The sequence below is a fragment of the Clarias gariepinus genome, chromosome 4 (genome assembly GCF_024256425.1).
Source record: "Clarias gariepinus isolate MV-2021 ecotype Netherlands chromosome 4, CGAR_prim_01v2, whole genome shotgun sequence".
Taxonomy (NCBI): domain Eukaryota; kingdom Metazoa; phylum Chordata; class Actinopteri; order Siluriformes; family Clariidae; genus Clarias; species Clarias gariepinus.
In genome coordinates this window covers 29,488,172-29,510,054 of record NC_071103.1, presented here as the reverse complement: position 1 = coordinate 29,510,054, position 21,883 = coordinate 29,488,172, and the positions used below count along the sequence as shown (strand labels likewise).

The 21,883-nt window shown below is 39.0% G+C and overlaps 2 protein-coding genes across 2 annotated transcripts; one reads left to right on the top strand and one right to left on the bottom strand.

The window, feature by feature from the left end:
• Window positions 1–674: 674 nt before the first annotated feature.
• LOC128520337 (protein APCDD1-like) lies at window positions 675–9,876 on the top strand. The gene is made up of 5 exons (XM_053494528.1): window positions 675–1,031; window positions 4,380–4,557; window positions 4,709–5,228; window positions 8,394–8,715; window positions 9,018–9,876. Exons 1-5 carry the CDS (start codon window positions 968–970, stop codon window positions 9,446–9,448), a joined length of 1,515 nt encoding a protein of 504 aa, XP_053350503.1. The 5' UTR covers window positions 675–967; the 3' UTR covers window positions 9,449–9,876.
• Window positions 9,870–19,627, bottom strand: vapa (VAMP (vesicle-associated membrane protein)-associated protein A). The gene is made up of 6 exons (XM_053494529.1): window positions 19,442–19,627; window positions 15,640–15,792; window positions 13,311–13,414; window positions 12,712–12,792; window positions 11,067–11,246; window positions 9,870–10,871 (listed from the first exon to the last, which is right to left on the bottom strand). Exons 1-6 carry the CDS (start codon window positions 19,497–19,499, stop codon window positions 10,710–10,712), a joined length of 738 nt encoding a protein of 245 aa, XP_053350504.1. The 5' UTR covers window positions 19,500–19,627; the 3' UTR covers window positions 9,870–10,709.
• Window positions 19,628–21,883: the final 2,256 nt, after the last annotated feature.

Below are 21,883 nucleotides of genomic sequence, written 5' to 3'. Positions count from 1 at the left end.
ACTTCTTGCACACTGGCATAGAACCCACGACCGTGGCGGTGCAAGGCGACAGAGCTAGCCACTAATCCACGTGCCACCCTACATCGACCCGAAGGGGTGAGGTGACTGGTCTAACCAATAAACCACTGTGCCAACTTGTATTAGTGTACATATGTGTGTATTTTATCTTTTCATGCTTTTCTCTAGTTTGGGTTTTTTAACCCTTTCAAATGAGTATACTTATTTCAGTGTTCACACTGCTAGGCTCCCGAAAGAGTCTATGGTATAGATAACAACTGGAGCTAATAAGCTGGAGAAAGTTCCAGAAAGAATAGTTCCCTCTTCACCTTGTATTGTGAACACGAAAATCCCTGCCTACACCTGCACCTGTTTTTGGGTCTCCTTTATTATAGAAGTATGGTTCATTTAATTACTAATTATATCTGAAAACACCTTGCTAAACAGCAAAATGTCGGTCATCCGTCTGATTAAAACAAAGAGTTTACCCTTTAATAGAAAGGACGATGCGGGTTAATAAACTAACAGGTTCTAATCAGGATTCAATCTGGCAACCCTGATGCTGCGGCGCGCGCCTGCGATATTACTGCCTCAGCGCGCGCGTCAGATTTAAATAGTCGCCGTTATGCTGGCTGTGCGAGCGCGTGCTATTCCTCTGTAAGAGTAGTGCTGTTTAAAGCTGGAGTTCTGTTTTTTATTATTATTATTTCTCGAAGGGAACTAAACTACATTTTTGGGATGCGTGAGCGGTTATTGTCCCGTTTATGGACAGGGTGTGTTTAGTTCATCCCGTCTTCTCGGGTCATTATGCCTGAACTGAAATCTTTAAACGAGGGGAAAAGATTGTTGTACGAGGAGCGCGCGCGCGCGTAATAACGACTTAAGTTACTTGTACTGGAGCACAATATCTCTGGGAGCTTGTCTGAAGTGCTTGTTTTTTCTTTCCCGATTTGGAAGACAAGTTAAAAGGATGTTTTCTTGCTTCACGACTAGCACGACCAGCGTCCACCTCCTCCTTCTCCTCCTGACTGCTGGTGAGTGTGTGACTAGTCTAACAGTAGTGAGAGCAGCTCTTATTAAAACTTATAAATCTGTAATTAGGCATCAGTCATTCGGGTTCATTTGCAAAACGATAAGCGATTATAGCGGGTGTGAGGAAATCCATCGTGGTGTCACTGAGCTGTGTATAATTTGTACCTTAATTACAGGGCAGAAAATTAGGTCTGGTTAATTCGATTTCAAAAGTTTCATTAACGCACGCGCGTCGGGGTTTAATTCAGCCATGCAATTAGGAGCAGACTAGTGCCATGGCAATGAAAAGATAGATAGATGGATATAACTTTTTTTATTCTACAGTAAAGGCACTCAGCATGTTTGGCATCTACCTAATATGCTAAAATTACAAGTGCATGTACAAGATATAAATATAATGTAAGTTTTATACAGTAAATAAATATATAAATGACAAGGGAGTGAATATGTATAGTAGCTATTTAGTGAATAACAGTACGAAAAACTTTAACAGGCATAAAATATTAAATATGCATGTATTAGACATAAATGCATGGAAGAGATATACACAACAGTGCACAGATTTTTAACTATATATATATAATTGCAACAATAAACAATATGTATATATTATTTATATTTAAAGACACAAATACATAAGAGATATGCAAAACAGCACACAGATTACCCATTAAAAATATATTAATTAATGATCAGGATGATGTTGATGTTTGTGGGAGAACCTGGCCCTGGAATTTGCTGCTTCTGGTAGGAACGTTCCTCTATCTCCTCCTGAATGAAAGGAGGTTGATCAGTTTGTGCCTGGGATGGGAGGAGTTCCTGATGGTGATAATGTGTCCTTTGCGCAGTCATCTACTGTGGTCAAGATGACCTTGCACAGGGTTGAATAGGTTTTGTCAAATTGGTGCTTGAAATGACACCTTTTCTGCCTCCTTTATACAAGCATGGTGACGATGTGTGTACCATTTCCCTTGTGCTGCTTGGTTTTGGATTTTGCAGTGAATTGGGTTTCAGGAGTGTGCTCTGTATTTTACATGATGCTTTCAAAAATTCATGAAGTAAAATGACAAAAGTCTGTAATTTGTGTGCTGGGGTAAAGTAATATTGTAAAGTGGGTTCAAATCATGTTCAAATCATAACGCAATGTAAATTCACAGATCATAACATTATAACCACTGACAGGTGAAGTGAATAACATTGATTATCTTGCTACAGTGACACCGGTAGCTGTAGCTCAGAGTGCATCCGAGTTTGTTGCGTATGGGTCTATGTAGCTACAGATCAGTCAAGGTTCCCATGATGCTGTCCCGTGAGCAAATGAGCAATGGAAGAACATGGCTTGATCTGTTTAATCATGGTTTCTTTTACCTCATGTGGATGACTGGGTGCGTGTACATTACCTCCCTGAAGAGGGGATGTCACAAGGATGGACTATGGGAAGACGGCAAGACGACGGTGGACCTTCTATGGAAACGGTATTCTCAGACAGCAATGTCCTCCTTTGACAGGATAATGCGCCCTGTCACACTGCACAAATGGTTCAAGAATGGTTTGAGGAACACAAGAAGAAGTTTGAGGTGTTGACTCGGCAAGTCCGATCCTCGGAGGCCCCACCTTGCAATTTACAGTACTTAAAAAGAACCTGCCACTGACGGCTGGGTGCCTGATACCACAGCACACCTTTAGAGGTTGATGTCTCGATGGATCAGGGCTGTTTTGGGGACCTCCTCAGTATTAGGCAGGTGGTCATTTTGCTATGTCTGATCAGTGTATGTATGATATCTGACTATTCAATTGGTATATTTAGGACTGCATGATTTGATTAAAAAAAACATATGACAGCTATTTTAACACATATTGTGATAGCAATTTAAACTGCAATATTTACCTATAAAATACCATATACCTATATAATACCTATATCGTACAACAAAATGTACGATTTTGTGTTCAGTCATATATATTGTGGGTAACAGCAAGTAATGGCACAGATGAGCTCATTAAGTATATTATCGCCTGTATTCATTTAGCACACAAAAGTTATTTTAAAAAATATAAAATTATAGAAACCCCTGACCATGCATCCTTTGCTATTAGATAATTTCACTGGTCCATCTCGCAGTTTCTATTTTTTTGCTATTATTTGTGCAGCATTAATTTTAGCCGAACTTGTACAGTGAAAACTCGGATCGCGAGTAACGTAGTTTGTGAGTGTTCTGCAAGACGAGCAAAGATTTTTAATAAATTTTGACTTAAAAAACCGACAAGTCTTGGTTTACGAGTACCATGCATACGCTTTTTGTTTTGACGCAGAGCGTCACATGATCACTGAGCCAACGGTTTTTCTCTCTCTTGTGCTGCGAAATTGTAGGTAATCGTCGAATTTACATTTAGGCATTTGGCAGACGCTCTTATCCAGAGCGACTTAAATTTTTATCTCATTATACATCTGAGCAGTTGAGGGTTAAGGGCCTTGCTTGCAAGGGCAACTTGGCGGTTGTGGGGTTTGAACCTAGGATTTTCCGAACCATAGTCCAATGCCTTAACCACTGAGCTACCCCTGCAGGGTCTTAGTGTAGGGAGTTAGCGTCTCTTACTGGTATAATCAGCATCCATGGATGCGTGTACTGTATACTACAACACTGACCACGTGTGTGCACGTAAAACACATTTTATTTTGTGTCTGTATGCGTGTGTGTACAGCGTGCGTGTAAAGCAAAAGCAAGTCTCATTAGAGAGGTTAAAAATCCATTTTCTCTCTCTGCTCAAGGCTCAGCCTGCTCTGTGTCTGTGTGCGCGTGCGTCATTGGACACTGTGCCACACACACACAGACCCCTCCTATTTTCGCCTTCACAGACACACACGCACTCTTTCTCTCTGCTCTACAGAGAACAGAACAAACACTGCTCTGTCGCAATTCTTTTCAAAGGTAAAGTGCAGGTTAATTTGTTTCATTTTTACTTTCCACCAGTGATTCCGTTTGTGTGTCGCTCAATCGAGGGTCATTAGAGAAATTTCTTGTTTATTTTTCCGATAAACCGGCGTTTCCGTTGTGTGCGCGTGTGTGTAAAAAGAGTGGAGGAAGGGTAACTGTGTAAGACGAGAAGAAGGAGAGGGGAGCTTACTTTAGATTCACACAAACATACACAGCGCCTGCGCGCACAACCGGAAACACTTATCTGTCGGGATTTTTTTTTTTTTTTTTAAGGTAAGTTTTAATTATTTCTTATGGGAAAATTCAATTTGGTTTATGAGTGGTTTAAAATACGAGCCTGCTTCTTATTGATGGCACGTCAGTGTAAATTGATTTTCTGATGTTGTACATCTCCGTTTTATCTCATGGCTGCAGGTTGGTGTGAGAAGTTGCCTCGTAAAATGGTGAAGTCCACACCAATACAGGTGGACAAGAGCTATGGGAAGCTCTACAAATACAATCAGTGTCACGACATGCTTAGACACCTTCAATATGGGGAGCAGATCAGTGTGCACATGCCTCCTGATATTGCTGGACACTGGGTGTCTGAAAGGTATTATCTCTGCTTCTATAAAATCATTCTTTGTTATGGTAAACTTTATCATGTTATTCTTATTTTTAACTGCAATATGAGATTTGGCGCATTGTTCTGGTGGTCTGAGTAACGCTTCACCTTCCTTTATCTTTTTTTTTTTTTTTTAAAGCTGTGAGGTGAGACCTGGACCTGAATTCCTGACTCGATCCTACCACTTCTTTCCGAACCACACCTTCCAGGCCCTTCAGTTCTATTATAGGGACAACCACTGCACAAAGCCAGGCTACACTCTCCTCATCGAAGGCAGCCTGCACCCCCTTCAGTCATCCTGGCTCGTCCGTGGAGGCACAGAGTCGGACTACCAACTGAGTCGAGTGCTTCTGATGATCCACAGCCTGCCAGTAGCCAAAGATCTGCAGGTGAAACTGGAGAAGTCCTGCGAACTGACAGCGCATCTGGAGCCACAGCTCAGCTACGAGCTGTGGGTAGAGGGCTCTGATCGTGACTGCACCCACGGCTTAGACTTCAGCATGCAGGAGCTGCAGCTGCTACGCATGGAGAGGCGCTTTGAGCCCAGCGCGCCTGAGAGACAAGCGGAGGAGTTGTTTGTGGGGGACGTGCACACAGAGCGCACTCAGAGGCGAAACCACAGGCCCACAGGCTACCAGCCCCCCTTGCAGAATGTCAAGGTCAGTGCATCACCTCAGCTTTAGTGCTTGTATAAGAGATCTAAACTATCTTGCTTTTTTTATTTTTATTTTAAAAACTGAATCTTAGTCAGTTCTATGACACATACTGTACATCCATCATCCATTGTGCAAATGTAGAAGGGAATAGGATAGAATATACACTCAGAATACACTTATTTAGGACCGCCTGTACCTGTATCTAATAAGCCAATCATACAAATTTTGAGCTCCAGGTAAAGTTCACATCAAACATCAGAATGGAGAAAAAGTGTGATTTCTGTGATTGTGGCGTGGATATGGATACTAATGTTCATGGCGGGTTGAAATATTTTAAAAAGTGCAGATCCCCAGAGAAATTCAAACGCAGCCGTCTCTAAAGTTTACATAGAATGGTGCAAAAAATTGTGACGATTATGCTAAATGGAAACAGTTTTTTGATAAAAGCAGTTACAGGAAAATGACCAGCTTGGTTCAAGCCACAAGGAATTCTGTAGTAACTCAAATATTCACTCTTCACTTCCATGCTGTGCGGAAAAGCATATTGGCATTCACAAAACTCATCCAGGGCTGACATCCAGACCTCAATATTGGAATCAACTCCTGTAAGCCAAGAACAGTATTTTGAGGCAACCACAGACCCAGACTCACCCAAATTCATCAGTTACAGATAAAAAAAAAAAAAAAAACACCTGGTCATTTTCCCTTCTTCAACTTTCTTTAATCCCCAGTTTGGGATGACAAACTGTGTCAGGAGTGAAGCCTGATGTAGTCTTCTGTCGTTGTAGCTGCCTCGTGGTTTGATGCTTTGTTCTGGACATGCAGAGGTGCTTTTCTGCTCACTACGGTTATAAAGAGTGAGCGAGTTACTATACTGTCAGCTCAGACCAGTCTGGTCATTCTCATCTAATCTCTCCCATCAACAAGGTGTTTTAGCCTGCAGACGCTCCACTCACAGGATGTTTTTTTTCCCCTATGTAAACTCTACACAGTGTTATTTGTGAAAATCCCAAGAGTGCAGCAGTTTCTGAAATGTTCAAACCAGCCCATCTGAGACCAACAACTATGACACGTTTAAAGTCGCAGGGATCACACCCACACTTCTTCTCCATTCTGATGTTTGATGAGAATATCACCTGAAGCTCTCTGAAGAATTTTTTTTTCATTGTACTGCTGCCACCTGATCAGTTGTTAATGTTCATGATAATAAATGTGCAACTGTACAGATGTTTTGTTTTGCTTTTTTGTTTAATCTTAAGCACTGGTTGCATAGTTTTAGCTCAATTACTTACTGTATCACACCAGGAAACGTTACAGTATAATTTTTTCTTATAGAGCTTAGTTTAGTCATGTGCAAAGTTTAGACCTAGATGAAAGCTCTTCAGACTTCTGCATAGTTTCAGCACTTCAACCCAACTCCTCGAATATTACATACCCAGCAAAGATACAGATGATTAACATCCTCCAGCAGCGGGTTGGTACAGCCCCAGAGAGGCAATGAGTCCGCGTCCTTTAATAACAATAAATACATGGTGGAATTGCACAGCAAAATAGGCACTGATTCATACTGACATTTTCACAACACATGCTTTTTATGTTAAACTAACTATCACTACTAAGTAATAAATGGCTAAATGAAAATGAGTAACAGCCCTATAAACCATATATTACAAAGGTCCCTTTGCCTATGAATATTAATAGGCTCCTCGGAGCAAGAAAGATGTTGGTAGTCATGGCATTACCCTGTAGACCTCTGTCACATTGTGTACACACAAAACTTAAAAATAGATGAAATGTTTCACTGAAGCATGTTTAATTTATGAAGTGCAGTGTATTTTAAAGTACAGGTCTACTATACACTCAGTGTCAAATGTGACATAGCATTATGATTCATTCATGTCAGTAAGGTTGCCCTCAACTTCCTGTGTGTGCCTTAGATAGTTGTCATGCCCTTCCTGGTACACGCTGAGTGCATTATGTATTCATTGGCTCTTGCTTTCTCCAGCCATGCAGTTTTGTTCTAGTATTACCATGATCTGACGTCAACCACTCCACTATTTCAAACAAGACTGATACAGAACAAATATCAGCATTTCCCCTGCCGTTTTAGTGTGATTTCAGCTGGTGTCAGAGCGTACCCAGGCTGCTGATCCACTTCTATCCCCTGTCTGCTTCAAAGGGAATGAGGAAATAGAGCTGCAAAGGGCATCATTCTGAATTCCAGCTCTGACTTTGTGCGTGCCTAAGGCGCTGTGGCAAGGCTAAGGGAAAACTGCAGCCCGACTTAAGAGGTGGAATGGGAGCTTTCGGCCGGATTAATGCCTTTCATGTGGGCACACTCACCCATATACTCACGCACTGCTCTTCATTCTGATGGCTACAGAAAGGCGTTATGAAAGATGCAGGGTAGATGTAGTTAATGAATTCTAGTTTGAAGCTGAATAATTTATTAGGTGCGTGTTGAGTCATGGCAGTCGAGGAGTAGCAACTGATCAGAAGGCAACCTCTTGCTTCCAATAAATATTCTAGGTGTACATTAGCCGTAACAAGTGAAGGGCAGGCGCAACACAAGGTGGTGGGATTGTAATTTCGCTACAGAAATGCTTACTGTAGAAACAATATTACTGTATATTTGAGCCAAGAACAAGTATTCATCCATGCCTGTGAAACCGGTGCAGTTGTTTATTTATTAAAAATTCAATTAGAATCAGAAACAATACATGCTTAATACTAGAATCTCAGTAAAACTTATATAGTTTACTCCCTTGGCCAGAACATGTTCTTTAAAAGACTTGCTTTTGGTCCAGTCTTTTCTTTAAATCATCAAACTTGGTGTTGCTTCAGGTTTTCTGGTAATCATTCATTTCATTGCTGTTAATACTTTTGAGGAACTTTGTATTATAAACCCATGACGTAACCCATGAAAAACTAAGCCCTGCTTTGGCGTATCAACTACAAGAGGACAATTGCCTTACTGGCTTGAAAAGATGCAAGGTTTCTCTCTCTTGGCAGTGACGTACAGTACCAAAGAGCCAGTCTGGGATTCTACAAGCCAAACAGAATCAGCTGGTTAGACCTAGGATCATAGTTTTCCTAGTGTTTTATAGTAAAAAAAATTTTTTTTACAATCATTTCACATATTGTCTGAACATTTTATCTCTTTTTCAGACTTATGATAATAGCTGTGTTACGTGTCAGATCATCTCTGTGGCAGAGTTTTATCATCCACCAGTTCTGCCATCTCAGACTGATCGCCCCCTGCATCTCTTCGGTAACTGGGTCAGTAAGCGCTGTGAAGTCCGCCCAGGGACGCTCTTCCTCACCCGTCATTTTGTCTTCCACAAGGAGAGCAACATTTGGGAGGGCCACTATTACCACTACTCCGACCCAATCTGCAGGCATCCCACATTCAGCATCTCCGCCAAAGGACACTACACCCCAGGCATTGCCTCCACTACAGTCATGGGAGGCACCGAATACACTTTCACAGGTACGCTAAGCTGGTTTAGAGCTCCCCAAGCAGTAATTATTTTGTGGTGGTGGTACTAATGAGCAAGTGTGAGAAACAAATTGTGGCTTTTTAACAGCAGAATTGTTCATTTGTTCAACTTTAATGTATAAAGTTACCTAATTGTACAGGGTTTTGCACATGGTTTTTGTGTAATATACAAACAAATCTTTTGCTTGCACTTAAAATAGCCTAGATTGCTGAATAATAAAAAAAAGTTTATAATTTATGTGAATAAAGTTCATGATTTAATTATCTGGGACTAATTTTCTCTTCTTTTCCAGTGACACAGATGAAGGTCACGCCCATGGATGTGGCCACTACATCTCTCCTGAACATCTTCAGTGGGAATGAATGTGGAAATCAGGGCTCCTGGAAGCTGGGGGTCCAACAGGATGTGACTCCAACATCAGGGTGTGCAGCCCTGGGGATCCATCTGCCTCACACTGAATACGAGCTCTTCTACATGGGACGAGATTCAGCTGGATATCGCCTCCTATTTAATGGACAGAGACCCACAAACGGCTCAAGCCCTGACCAGCCTCACAAGCGCGCCACATCTTACCAACCGCCGCTGATCCACTGCAGCACCAGTCAGAAAGGCATTGGAAAGGAAGGAGATCATCACTTCAGGCTTGGGAATGGATGCAGCACACAGTCCCAGTACCTGCTATATACCTTTATTTTGGTCTTGCTTTTCTTTTCAACCATTTAAACAAGTGTTTACATAATGAATCCCATTCCAATCATCACAGGAAAATAATTATAATTTTAAAAAAAAAGGGTGGAGATACTGTCCTATTACAGATCCCAACCTCTTTAAATCATGGGACTTGCATTAACTAGCTGTCGAGTATGTTGCGGAACTGCTTCAGCAAACTTTTTGTAAATGCTGATGAAAAAAAGTGCGTGGTGTTTATCACTATCTTTTAAGTGGATTGTACATTTTTAAATTAGATAATCTCAAACATCAAATATTTATGAAGCTGGTCACAAGGAAAGCATGCATGTTAAACAGTGTAACTGTAAAATTTGTTGACATTTATCGTCCACTGCACGCACTGTATTAAACAGATCAAGTTTCAATTAAATTGTACAAAGTAGTGTGTAAAAAGATGTCAAGCATACACTGAAACAACAATGTAAGATATTTTTTATTTAATTTTAATTTTCTCTTATTTCCCAGTGGCTCATTGTTAAATACCATATACAGTCAGAGTGGTCATGTTTCAGTTAACAGTTGCCTCACAAATGAGTATATAATTTGCATAAAGTAAATGCTAAGACTTAATGTAAGAGTAAGACGTGTCTGTTGGGTGACTGAGAGAAAATAATGTACATGGAAGGAGGCACAGTCTCTCAGCGGAATTCTTCACATTCAAGAAAATAAAGTGATTGTAAATCTGAAGCTCATTTTCACTGTGAAGAGGCCAACCAGCAACACGCAGCATCTTTTTTTTTCCTTCAAGTTTTAAATTTTCATAAAGGATTAGAATGACATGTACAAGACATTTAAAACATTCCAACACTTATTAAACCACATAAAGGAAGCAAGAACAATTAATTTTATTTATTCATTATAGATTTTTTTTTTCATTATCATAAAGGTCTCTACACAGTGCCGGCAATTTGACTGCAAGTGATGTATTAATAAATGTACAATTAAACCTGTCCCACCCTTGAACAGAAAAAAAGGAACCCCTTACCACAACAACATAAACAAGGGAAAAAAAAAAAAACAGGAAATGGGGGAAAAAAATCAGACTTTTTTCTCTTTTCTGAGTGTGTATGTGTACTAACCGTGTGAGATTGCAAAAAGGCAAGGCCTGTTTGAATGATTCTGTACACAGACGCATTTTTCCCCGCCGCCTTAGGCCAAACTAGCACTGATGCGACGCTGAACGACAAGAACACACGCTTCGCCCCTCAGGCCCAGAAGACACTGGAAGGAGCTGGGCAGAACACACGCATTTATCCTACAACACAAACTTCCCCAGGAAGAATCCAATGAAGATAGCCGCGATAACAACAAGCAGTGAGGGGAGCGATTTGGAACTGGTTTCCTTCCTCACCATGGCTCCTGTGTTTGAGACCACGTTTTCTGAGCGCTGGGCCCTCCTCATCCGCAGACCCTCATCCTACCGAATAACAAAGCAGAGTCAAACTCTATATCCAAAGGGTGAAAAGTAACAACATATTTATTACACTTGCTGTTAACCACATGAACAAGTGTTGTAACAACCATTTGTGGGTCGTTTCCACTGTTTGTGTAATAAATGTTTTGTCCTATATAGTGCATAACACCTCTCTGTTCAGTTCTTCAATTTCTGTACCTTAAGTTGTCGGTTCTCATCTCCCAATTTGTTCACTTCTGACTGCAGCCTCTTGCACTCCTCCATCAGCTTTCTCATCTCTGTGTCATCCAGAGCCATGCTGCTGGACTTAGCTGCTGATGTGCTGTCTGCCTTGGAGGAGTTTAGAACAGGGGCTGCTTTGGTCTGGTCTACGTCATTCTGTTTAGGACCGACACAGAGATTTATACAGAAATTAGCTGAGACCAGCAAACAAGTTAAACAGTAAACCAAATATTATGAAAATGCAGGATGTTCCATGGGTGTTGATAAGAGTACAGATTATCTTTCATCAGCTGATCTGTCTATGCCTAGAGGAAAGTTGAAAAGGGAGGACTTGTACTGCCAGTGATGAACATTGTATTTTGTAATACATAAATGGACTGATTATATATGTTTAAGTTAGTTTCTAAGTGGATTCACAAACATCATACTACACACCATACTGTACTTACTGCATGTATTCCTGTCCAGATTGGCAATGTTGATCTTGAGAAGTACAACCACTGCAGACTGCCTAGACTACAATCACTTGCTTACCCTCAAAACCAAGTTGTGAGCATTCTTTGTTTGCAACTCATACTTGTGAAATGTTTTCATGGTACCCTTCCACAAACCCTGACTTTGTCTGTCCCTCCCTGATCTTTGGCTTTCACTGGGAAAGTCGAACTTTCTGCTGATCAGTGAAGTTTCGGTCGGCTGCAGGTGTGCAGTAATCTCCAGGAGCAGAGGCTCTGTGGCCGCCCACATAGCTCCAGGGGGTCCTGTGCCTGGCTACAGGGCCACACACACACACCGGACTTTAAAGGACAGGAGTAGAGCAATTTAGCTGTTGCATGCAGAACAACTACAAACATGTTCATGTCTCACATGACATAACATTTCACTTATTTCACGAGTCAGACGCTTTTTTGTGGTGAATACACTGAACTCAACTGCATAAAAAATTTATCAGATGTATTATTCTTTTAGTAAGAAACCTTAGTCTAAGAATAGAAAAGTGTACAAAGTCCAATCACATGACTGTACCTATGTAAAGTTCATTTAACGCTTTAAAGTTCCAAGAACTGATAGAAGACATAAATGAGGTCGCAAACAGAGAATACACCATCATGGGGCAGGTAAAATGATCATCACAATTATTCAGCCAATTATGGTTATATAATACATTGGATTCAGTTGAAATGGCATCAATGTTAGCCACTTGACACACCTCATCTAGCAATTTCTTACAATTTGAACCTTATTTGCCAATGAATGCCTCGTCCAGGTTAAACCATTAAACAATGTTAAATAATACTTTTTATACACTGCTTTATAAAAGCATAATTTTATAATCAGGACTAAACATTCATACAACTTTTATAACTTCTACATCCTAACCAGAGCTGTATCTAACATTTTACAGGCTAATACTGAGGACTGCTGTATAAAATCAGAGCTGAGACTGAGATTAAAAAACAATTTCTGTCTCAATCCCTTACTGGTCACAATGTATTAGGGTTCAGCATGAATGCAGGACAGCTAAAAGGCACAGCAGCCCTCTCTGCTCATTCAGTATTCTAAATGTCACCTCTCCACTGATTACTCAAGCTGTTAAAGAAAGCGTGAGTATGGCACTACTTACCATTTTCTCATTTTCTGAAGGCAGTTCAAAGACACATCTGAGCTTAGAGTCCATAAGGTCCTCTGGCTTTGCATCCTTCCACTAGGAGGGTGGAAAGAAAATACGCAACACATGGTATGTACATAGTGCATTAAATCATTATTGTTCTACATGCACATCTCAAACATTTTTCACTTTAAAAATCACTGTTGAAATGCTAATTAACTGATGTTGTAATCCTTTGTATCTGCAAGTTACTAAATAGGTATCAGCTTAAACCTGAGTAACTTAACTACTGATCATGGTACAAAATATTTTATCTAAAAACAAACAAATGCTTTTAGGGATGAATGATGAAAAAAACAGAAGAGACACGGAGGGACATGAAAGAAGGCAAAAAAGAAAGACTAGTCATCTTGTCTAAACAACAAATTTCTTTTCTTGAATGTGCTGTTTCCTACAGGTCAGCAAGCCTGCAACAAGACCTGTGGTATGATCGCTACAGCAGATAATAAGACTGAGAACTTATACTGTCCTCTGCTGGTGAACATTGTAAATGTGAAAAAAAAGCCTTACATCAATAGACCATGAAATAAAAAAACAAGTAGGAAAATGCTTACCACAGCTTCCAAGTCGGTTATGTTGGGAGGCGCATAAATGGTCTGCACCATGAACTTGTGTTTACTTTTTTCATTTGGGTCGTAGTCAAAGGGCTGCAGCATTACTGGAGTCAAAATAAATAAATAAATAAAATGTCATTGTGAACAGAACAGTTCAAGTAATTTGTAATATTATATGTATTTATGAAAATCACACCTAATTATAATAAATTAAACAAAACCAGCAGACTTTAAAAACAAATAAAGATAACAAGGCATGCAAAATTTAAGCCCATTTTGGTATTCATCTGTATATCATCAGTCTGAGGGTGACATTTTAATCACCAGATTTGCAATTACATGCGCTCTTTAAGCCTCTTCCTAAAATCTTACTAGTGTAAACATCAGTCAAAGACCTAACAGTGGACAAAAGAGAGGAGCAGTTCAACTGAACTAACGTCTAAAACCAAATCCTCCTCTTTACTCATTTCCTATTTGTGCATAATTACTTCTTGCCTCAGCAGCCACCAGTACCCATAAGTGTCATATGCTGCAGTGGAATGCATGTGTCTGCTAAATAAACTAAAACCTAATGAACAGACCTGTTCCCACACGGCCAAAAGTAGTTTAGCTTCTGCTCTCAAGTTGATGCCTTGAGACAGAAGCATGAATCAGACATGGAACAATGTACGTCATTTCCCGCCCCGAAAAACTACGCAACTGCGATGAATCAGGAACAATAAGAGCAGATGAGGAAGCAGCTTTAGGAAATGCTGAGTGACAGCTAACCAGGGGGTGTGTCTGGTAGGCGTGTTACTCTGTCACAGTGTATGACATCACCAATTACTTTTTAGAAAGACAGATTAAAAACGCATTTCCGTCTATTACCATCTACCCATTATTTTTTTACCCAATCAAGCTTCTTACTCCAGTGACACTCGTCTCTTTGTCCCTTGTTGTGATCCCCCAAAAAGATTGCTACCCTCTAAACATGAATCACACCAAAGCTCTTTTCAAACACGGGAGACAGCTTTCTATCATTCACAGATTATGTTTATGTTAGAGTTCTCATTCAGACATACTTATGTCTGTAATGGAGAACGCCATGCATTCGTCGACTTTGTGAATTATAATTGGCTACGCAAATCTGGTCTCATCTGCAAACAGTTAGATCGTCACTAAGCATGAAATATGAGCCAATTCTGAAGCACAAAGGCAGGACCTAAAGTGTAGTCTTTCTTTAGGGAAGTTTGGAACAGTGTGGCTAGCACTGTGCCATGAGTATGTATTCATTTTTAAACCTCATTGTCAGGTTAAAACACTTTTAAGCATCATTAAAAAATATTTTTAATGATGAATTTGGTTGTCTGTCTTAGGTCAGGACGTCATAATTGTGCGTGTGCCTATCTGCATGCTTTTCAGACTTGTGCAGTGTTAACAGCAAACTGTACTTTGTTACTGTACCTATGGACATATTTCAGTATCTGTACTTTACTTGAGAATACTTTTTTCTTTTACAGTGCTCAAAAGACCAGCAGATACCTGTACTCTTATGTCACAACATTTTTGCATGGCATTATGTTACCTAACCACACTGATGTGTAGTATTTGAAGCAGAAAGCCATCTGCTGACTATTATGTGCAATTGCATGACTTGCCACATCCATACATACATACAGAATCAGCCCCCGCCCCCACAAATAAAAAAAGTATAGACAGTTTTAGGAAAAAAACTTGCATAAATATCTTAACACAAAATATAATCCTATATATGATCCTAATATGATAACATTATAAAATACATTTTGGCTGACTTTGTACATGTATGTATGTATACTGTACGTATGTATGCATGCCGGGAATGAGGTAAGTATATAGCAAAAGCACAGAACAACATTGTATGTTCTTAACTAACTAAACAAAACAATGAAAACTACTGAATAAAAAAGCGGTGCACACTGAGTTTTTCTCTTTTTTGCTAATTTTGCCGCCTTCTGTTTAAGTCACTTTTCCTTTCAGCTCCTAATATCAAAGTAACTCACTCCAACAATGGGCCTTGTTTTTAAACCGAGTATGAATGGATTTATTCAACATTGATCCTTAAGAAATTTACTATTCCAGGAAATTATAATATTTGTGCAATTCTTTTTGGAAAAAATAAGAAGGATTACTGGATTTGATCTTATATCTGTTTCATATACAATAAATTTAAAAAAGACTTTTCTACAGAATGTTCTCCTAATTGTACTACAGGTTTTATATGATTGCTGAATACCATGTTATTTTAAGAATGTGTAGTCTATACTGTGACAAGCCATAACACCCCTAGCGTCTTTGTAAGATTTCTCACCAGAAATAATGATTGAGGAACCAGGATCGATGGCGCCACTGTTGGGCCGCACACAGTAGCGACGTGGTGCAGTTGTCTTCACTTTGAAGCATACTTTTTTGTCAGATGGGTTTCGCAGCTTGAGGTTAGTGGTCACAACATCTGTGAACGGGCCTGTAAAGAGAATAATCTTTAGTAATTCGTATTGACACAAATAAAGGTTCTCAATAGAAAGGAGAATCACCAGTCTCCAGCCGATACAATATCACAATACCTAGGTGCTGATTCAAATAATACTGCAATTCTATACATATCACAATTATATAAATATCTTAATTCAATATGATTTTTTTTCAAATGTTATATTGTGATTTTAAGTCCTTGAACCTTTAAAAAAAAAAAAAAGCAGCGGTCAAAACTTAAAAGTTTTATACCTTAGCTTTATTCAACAGCTTCACAACTAAATGGAACATATATGTAGACCATTCCGTATAACATTAGTTTTCTCACTTAAAATCCAAGCGCAGCATTTAAACAATACAAACTAACTTCAAATAAAAGAGTTTAACATTTAACTTTAAATTTAATTGAAAAAAAAAACCTACATTGTTACTGAAGAGTATGTATCTCTGTCATCAGTCACATTCATTTTAATATTGAGCAACTGCAAGCACAGTGCAAAGATTTTGGTGAGCGCACGCAGCTTGGCTTTTAACACGCGTGTAATCAAGACTAAATAGCGTTTGTGGCGTTTTGAGTGTGTGTGGAGAAGAAGGGCGACCAGACGCTTTTTATTGTGGGCAACCTTTGAATAAAATGCCATAAAAATGATGTTGATCGACTCATATGATTGCGCACTCGGCACAGTATGGGTTATGTCCACGGCTGATCGGTCATGTCTGATCAAGCTAAAAACTATCCAATTCTGGTCACTGGCTGATCGACCATTGTATTTGTATTATACATGTAATGAATCATTTAAAAACTATTTAAAGTTACATACTAGTTTCTCAGGTTCATTTACATTAGCGTTCAGTGCAATAATATCTATAAAAAAAAATAAACAAAACAAAATACATTATGCACACATTTAAAGTCTCACTCCTAGAGGCCAACTTGTTCTAGAGATGTGTTTCCTGGTCCTGAGTTCACATAGTCCTGCACTGTTACACTGCATTAGGTGTGTTAGAAATTGAAGAAATCTGAAACTATTCAGAGCAGTGGGTTTAAAACCCCACCCCCATTACAGGAATCACGAGAAGTGGTTACTGAAGACATTTTTACTGCTATAGTCAGCAAAATTTCAGGACTGCTACCAGGGCCACACTTACACTAGGGGAATAGTGGAGTGCATCATTTAAAGCTTATTTATATTTGCTGTTAACAAGGAATACCAAAATACCCTGTGGTCATTTGGCACATAGCTCATTTATATCAGCAAACATTATCATGGCATGTCTGAGTGCTGCAATACCAGTGTACATAGAGGAAGAAGGATGACACCATGTGCTATGTGACACTAATGTATGCGCTCTTTTCCTATTACGCTTATTGGTTACCTAGAAGCGCAATCCTACCAAAACCTTTGTCTTAAATACCAGTCTTTTGGCTTTTCCAGATTACTAAGCATCTTTGAAAGCACAGTGTACAGATTTTCCATTTGCGACACAGACTATGACAACAGTCACACTCAGCTGTACTTGGAAACCTGATGGACAGGAATATTTTTGGTTCTGATGCACTATTTCCCGGCCACCGCTTTTCATTCTCTAAAGGTACATAAGATTTATGAATAAAAGTGTGTATGTGAGCAATGCTGATCAGGTAAGATATACATGTGGTAAAAGCGAAGTATAGTAACACTGTTTGGAAGGCATATTTTTTTAACTGCCTTGGGAAAACTAACTTTTGATGCTCGTTCTTATAACGAATATTTGAGGACGAGTATATTGCTAGGTCCTTTAATCTAAATTGTCTAGCTGGTCATTTATCTTATTGTATGTTCTCCAAAGATTGCCAGCTCACGATTACTTCTGTAAACTGGTTATCAACGTTGTTTAAAGGTAATCCACCAGCCATAGAGGTTTTTTTTTTCTGTAATCATGGGCAATACAGACCTTGCAAACTGATGACTGAGCTTCTAAAACTGATCTTGTTTACCTTGAATGACAGGGTGCTTAAGTTCAAGTTTATATTTTTAGACCAATTGTCAATATGCTTAATTTATAATAACATAATATAATTAGCCTGGGTACTAAAACAATATATGGGTATTTTTTTATATAATACAGTACAATAAAGATCCCCCTTTTCTTTGTGGGGGAACAATGCTCTCTAAACCTAGTAAATCTTGTTGCCGAAACCTTGGCAAAATTATATAGTGTAATTACTTGTTTGATGTAAAGTGCTGTGATATGACATCTTTGTCAAATCCCCCTAGATGAGAATCCAAGTTTAGAGCACACAACTGGAACAGTGAGACAGGCATGTCTTAAAACGGGCCATGTTACTTAGTACACCTGCTTTGTAGCTACAAGCACTGGCCTTTTTATCACGATTAGGCACGATGTAACCCATGTATCTGTCAATACAAAGAGACCACCACAAAACAGACATTACTATTTGTTAAAAATGCAAACATGGTGATCAGAACGTTCTATTACTGTTAGGACCTTGACAATCCTGTCTGCTTTATAGGTGTTGTAGCATGGCTTTAAACAAGATGACACAGCTAAAGAAAAAAGCTTCCAAACAAGATGACACAGCCAAAGAAAAAGCATTTCAGCATGCTGTAATGTATGTGACAAAAAATGCTTATTCCTCTCCTTTGCCACATTGAGCGCTGGACTGCTGTCGGTAAGTGAACTGATCTCCAGCTCTTGGTGATCACAGACGGTCCTCCATATACAATACACTCCCCCAGGGAGTCAGGTCAGATATCAGGTCAGAGACAGTCCATATTCATCATAAAGACTCTCTAATGGAGCAAAGACACAGTGCATGGCCAGAGTGCACCTATAAGACAGGTGTACCTGACAAGTTACACTGAGTGTAGCTAATTCCTTAACATCAAGATGGCACTGTGATGTTCACATATGAAGGTATCCCTAGCACCATGGCTGACTGAATACTGAGCTCAGTTTTTCAAAGACATGTGAACATCGCCATTATGAGCGAAATGTCAACCAGCACATAGCAAAATCAATCTACTGAGTGAAAAAAACAACGTCTCGTCTAACCAGCTAACACTGCCTTCAAAACCTGCAAGCTGCGGTTCCTCTTTTTTTGCCTTGTAGCTTTAGCTAAATCTCATTTCCTAGCATGGAGTGTAAAAGGGCACGGCAATTAGCACTAGCATTACGTTAGCTAGAAAATGAGCCCATAGGTTTTTTATGTCATTTAGCTCTAAGTAATAGCTCAGGAGTTGACTTGGCTAGTCCAATTCCTCACAGTGCGACAACTCAACGAACAGAATAAACGCAAAATCCGCCAAGCTGCCATTTTAGCAGCGCTGCTCAATCTCAAAAACAAACTGCCAACGTAATACGTGTTATTATTCTATTATTATTAGTAGTAGTATTCGAGGCCTAGAAATCCTCGTCCCTTCATTCAAAATGGCGACAGTGGAGACGAGGGGTAATCGGGCTTTAGCTACATTTATCCGCCGGAGATCTATCTGCGAGTTAGCGTGTTAGCTAGCTAGCCATCCTTAGCTAACTCCTCAAACCTGAATTAGGTTAGCTAACTAGCTAGCACAGTAATCCGCTGACAAGCGGCTACCCTGGCCCTATCTACATAACAGCAACGTATGGATGAGCTTTACCTTTGAATTTCAGATCAGATGGCGGGTCGAGAATTAATACTTGCTCAAGTTTGGACATGTTGCCTAAACAGGGTTTTCCCGCAGCCAAAAAGCCGGCGTGGCTGTAGGTTAGCTAAACGCACTGAATATTCACCTAAACACCACTGAATCTCACTGAGTCACACAGGAGCTGGGGGCGCGCACGCTCACGAGGACGGGCACGACACTGGCGACGCGCGTTGCGTTGCGCTGCGCGTGCCCGCGACACGTAGTTCGTCTTAACCGTTTATTTTGTTTTTCCTTCAATACAAGATAAATTTTCCCAACAAGTAAAAGTAATAAATTATGCTGAATTCATTTAATGGGTGCATAATATGAATTGGAATAAAAATGATCTGAAAATATATAGTTTATTCTTACACAGCAGATACTTACACCTTTTGCTTAAGACGTTAAGTATTGCAGTATGAAATATCACGAAACTAACTCATCAAAATACAAATCATCAACATATCCGTCAGGAAAGAAAGAAGGATTTTTGTTATACTTATTTGACTATGTACTCATACATATAATATAATAAGAAAGATATTTCTTAAAATGTATTATTGAAAACTATTATTGTAATGATTATTAATACTAATATTATTGACAGCACGGTAGCTTAGTGGTTAGCACTGTCGCCTGCACCTCCAGGCCCTGGACTTGATTCCCGCGTCTGGTCTGTGTGTATGGAGTTTGCATGCACACCTTGAGCTTGGTGGTTTCCTCCTGGTTCCCCGGTTTTCTCCCACAGTCCAGAGACATGCAGATTAGGTCATACAAAATGGGAATAGGACACCATTGGCCTCCACTGTCTCAGGATTACAGAGGTTCCTGGATGGATGTATTATTATTAAAATTTCTGGGTGGGTTTCCTCTGGGTTATCTGGTTTCCCAAACAGTCTTAAGACACGTACAGTAGGTGACTGGCATTTACAAATTGCCTATGCCTATCTATGAGTGAGTGTGTGTGCATGAACCTGTGGCTTGTGGTCACTGCAGCCTAACTATCAGTTACAACGATTAATTACAATAATGGATTATTATAGATAGATAGATAGATAGATAGATAGATAGATAGACAGACAGACAGACGGACTATAAGGGAGAAAGCTGATTTTTGCCAGACCTTTATCATTGTGATGGTATAATGTGATATTATGTAGTAAAACATAATACAATATTACAATAACTGTCTAAATATGTAAGTTTCAATGTTTTTGGATTAAACGAGTATTTCATTTTAAGCTGCAATGAGTCATAACAACATACTCTTGCAAGTCGAGAATCCCAGAGTGTATTTCTGTATTTCTTCATTTGTTTCTTCCTTTCTGTATTTATTCTCCCTCATTAAGTCAAGTCAAATCAAGTCAAGAGTAAAACAAAACAACATTACTCCAGGACCAAGGTGCTACATACAATAAAAATTAACTACATAAATTAACAAATTTTAATTTGTACATCTCCTTGTTTCCAAGTGATGGGCCTTGATCCAACATTGTTTCTCTGAATAGCTTACATTGGTATGTTAAGGATGGAGTGCAAATACTCTTGACAAATAATTTTAACACATTTTGTTTTGATCTTTGCTTTGGTGAATCACATTACAAATTTACATGCAAAGTGGTTCATTTTCATTAAACCACCTGAATATTGAATATTAAATATTGATGATACATAGATGTTTTTTGTTAACCGCTTATGATACTTGTATTTAACTTTTAACTCATTAGCTGAAGAACCTGTGATTTCTAAATGTATCCTGATAATTATAAGTATGTAGCAAATTGATTTGTAATTGTGAGATGTGAATTGCAATACACAAATTAGGATTTATAGTTTGGAATGTGAAGACTGTGCTTACACAATGCAGGTTACAGATTTATTATTATAGATTTGCAGTTCATACAAATGATGATATTGATTTGATTTTGCATTTATTGTGGTAGTAAAACAACAACAACAAAAAAAGACAACTCTTCACCTAACACAGTTTGCATGTATGTATGTTTAACCAAACACTCAACATACTGTATGTGGCTTTAAATCTTTTTGACATACTTACACAACTGTGTAAGTGCTTACAGTACACTGTACTTACTTTGACATCTGACGTACTTGTTTGCTTTTTAATCATTTAACAATATTAATAGTATTTTATTTCACAATATATAAATAATATTACACTCAACAGTTATTTTTCCATTTCTGTGTATCACCATGTCCAAAAGGTGAGGCATGATTTGCTATTGAAAACAATCTTTTAGATAATTTCTCATTTAAAAACTCAAAAACATCACCCTATTATAAAAAAAAAACACAGATAAACAAATAAAGGACAAATTACTTAATAATGGTACTAGTGGTTTAGTGGTTAGGAGTAATGATGGTAGTAAGTGGCTTAGTGGTTAACACTGTGAC

Bases quoted from the DNA above. Each gene is read 5' to 3' on its own strand.
- LOC128520337 (XM_053494528.1), top strand. From the start codon at position 968: ATGTTTTCTTGCTTCACGACTAGCACGACCAGCGTCCACCTCCTCCTT. The intron at 4,558-4,708 runs GTATTATCTCTG...TTTTTTTTAAAG, and splicing joins GGACACTGGGTGTCTGAAAG to CTGTGAGGTGAGACCTGGAC. The intron at 8,716-9,017 runs GTACGCTAAGCT...CTTCTTTTCCAG, and splicing joins CACCGAATACACTTTCACAG to TGACACAGATGAAGGTCACG.
- vapa (XM_053494529.1), bottom strand. From the start codon at position 19,499: ATGTCCAAACTTGAGCAAGTATTAATTCTCGACCCGCCATCTGATCTG. The intron at 15,793-19,441 runs GTAAAGCTCATC...TTCTCTTTACAG, and splicing joins ATCTGATCTGAAATTCAAAG to GCCCGTTCACAGATGTTGTG. The intron at 13,415-15,639 runs GTGAGAAATCTT...TTTTGACTCCAG, and splicing joins TTCCTCAATCATTATTTCTG to TAATGCTGCAGCCCTTTGAC.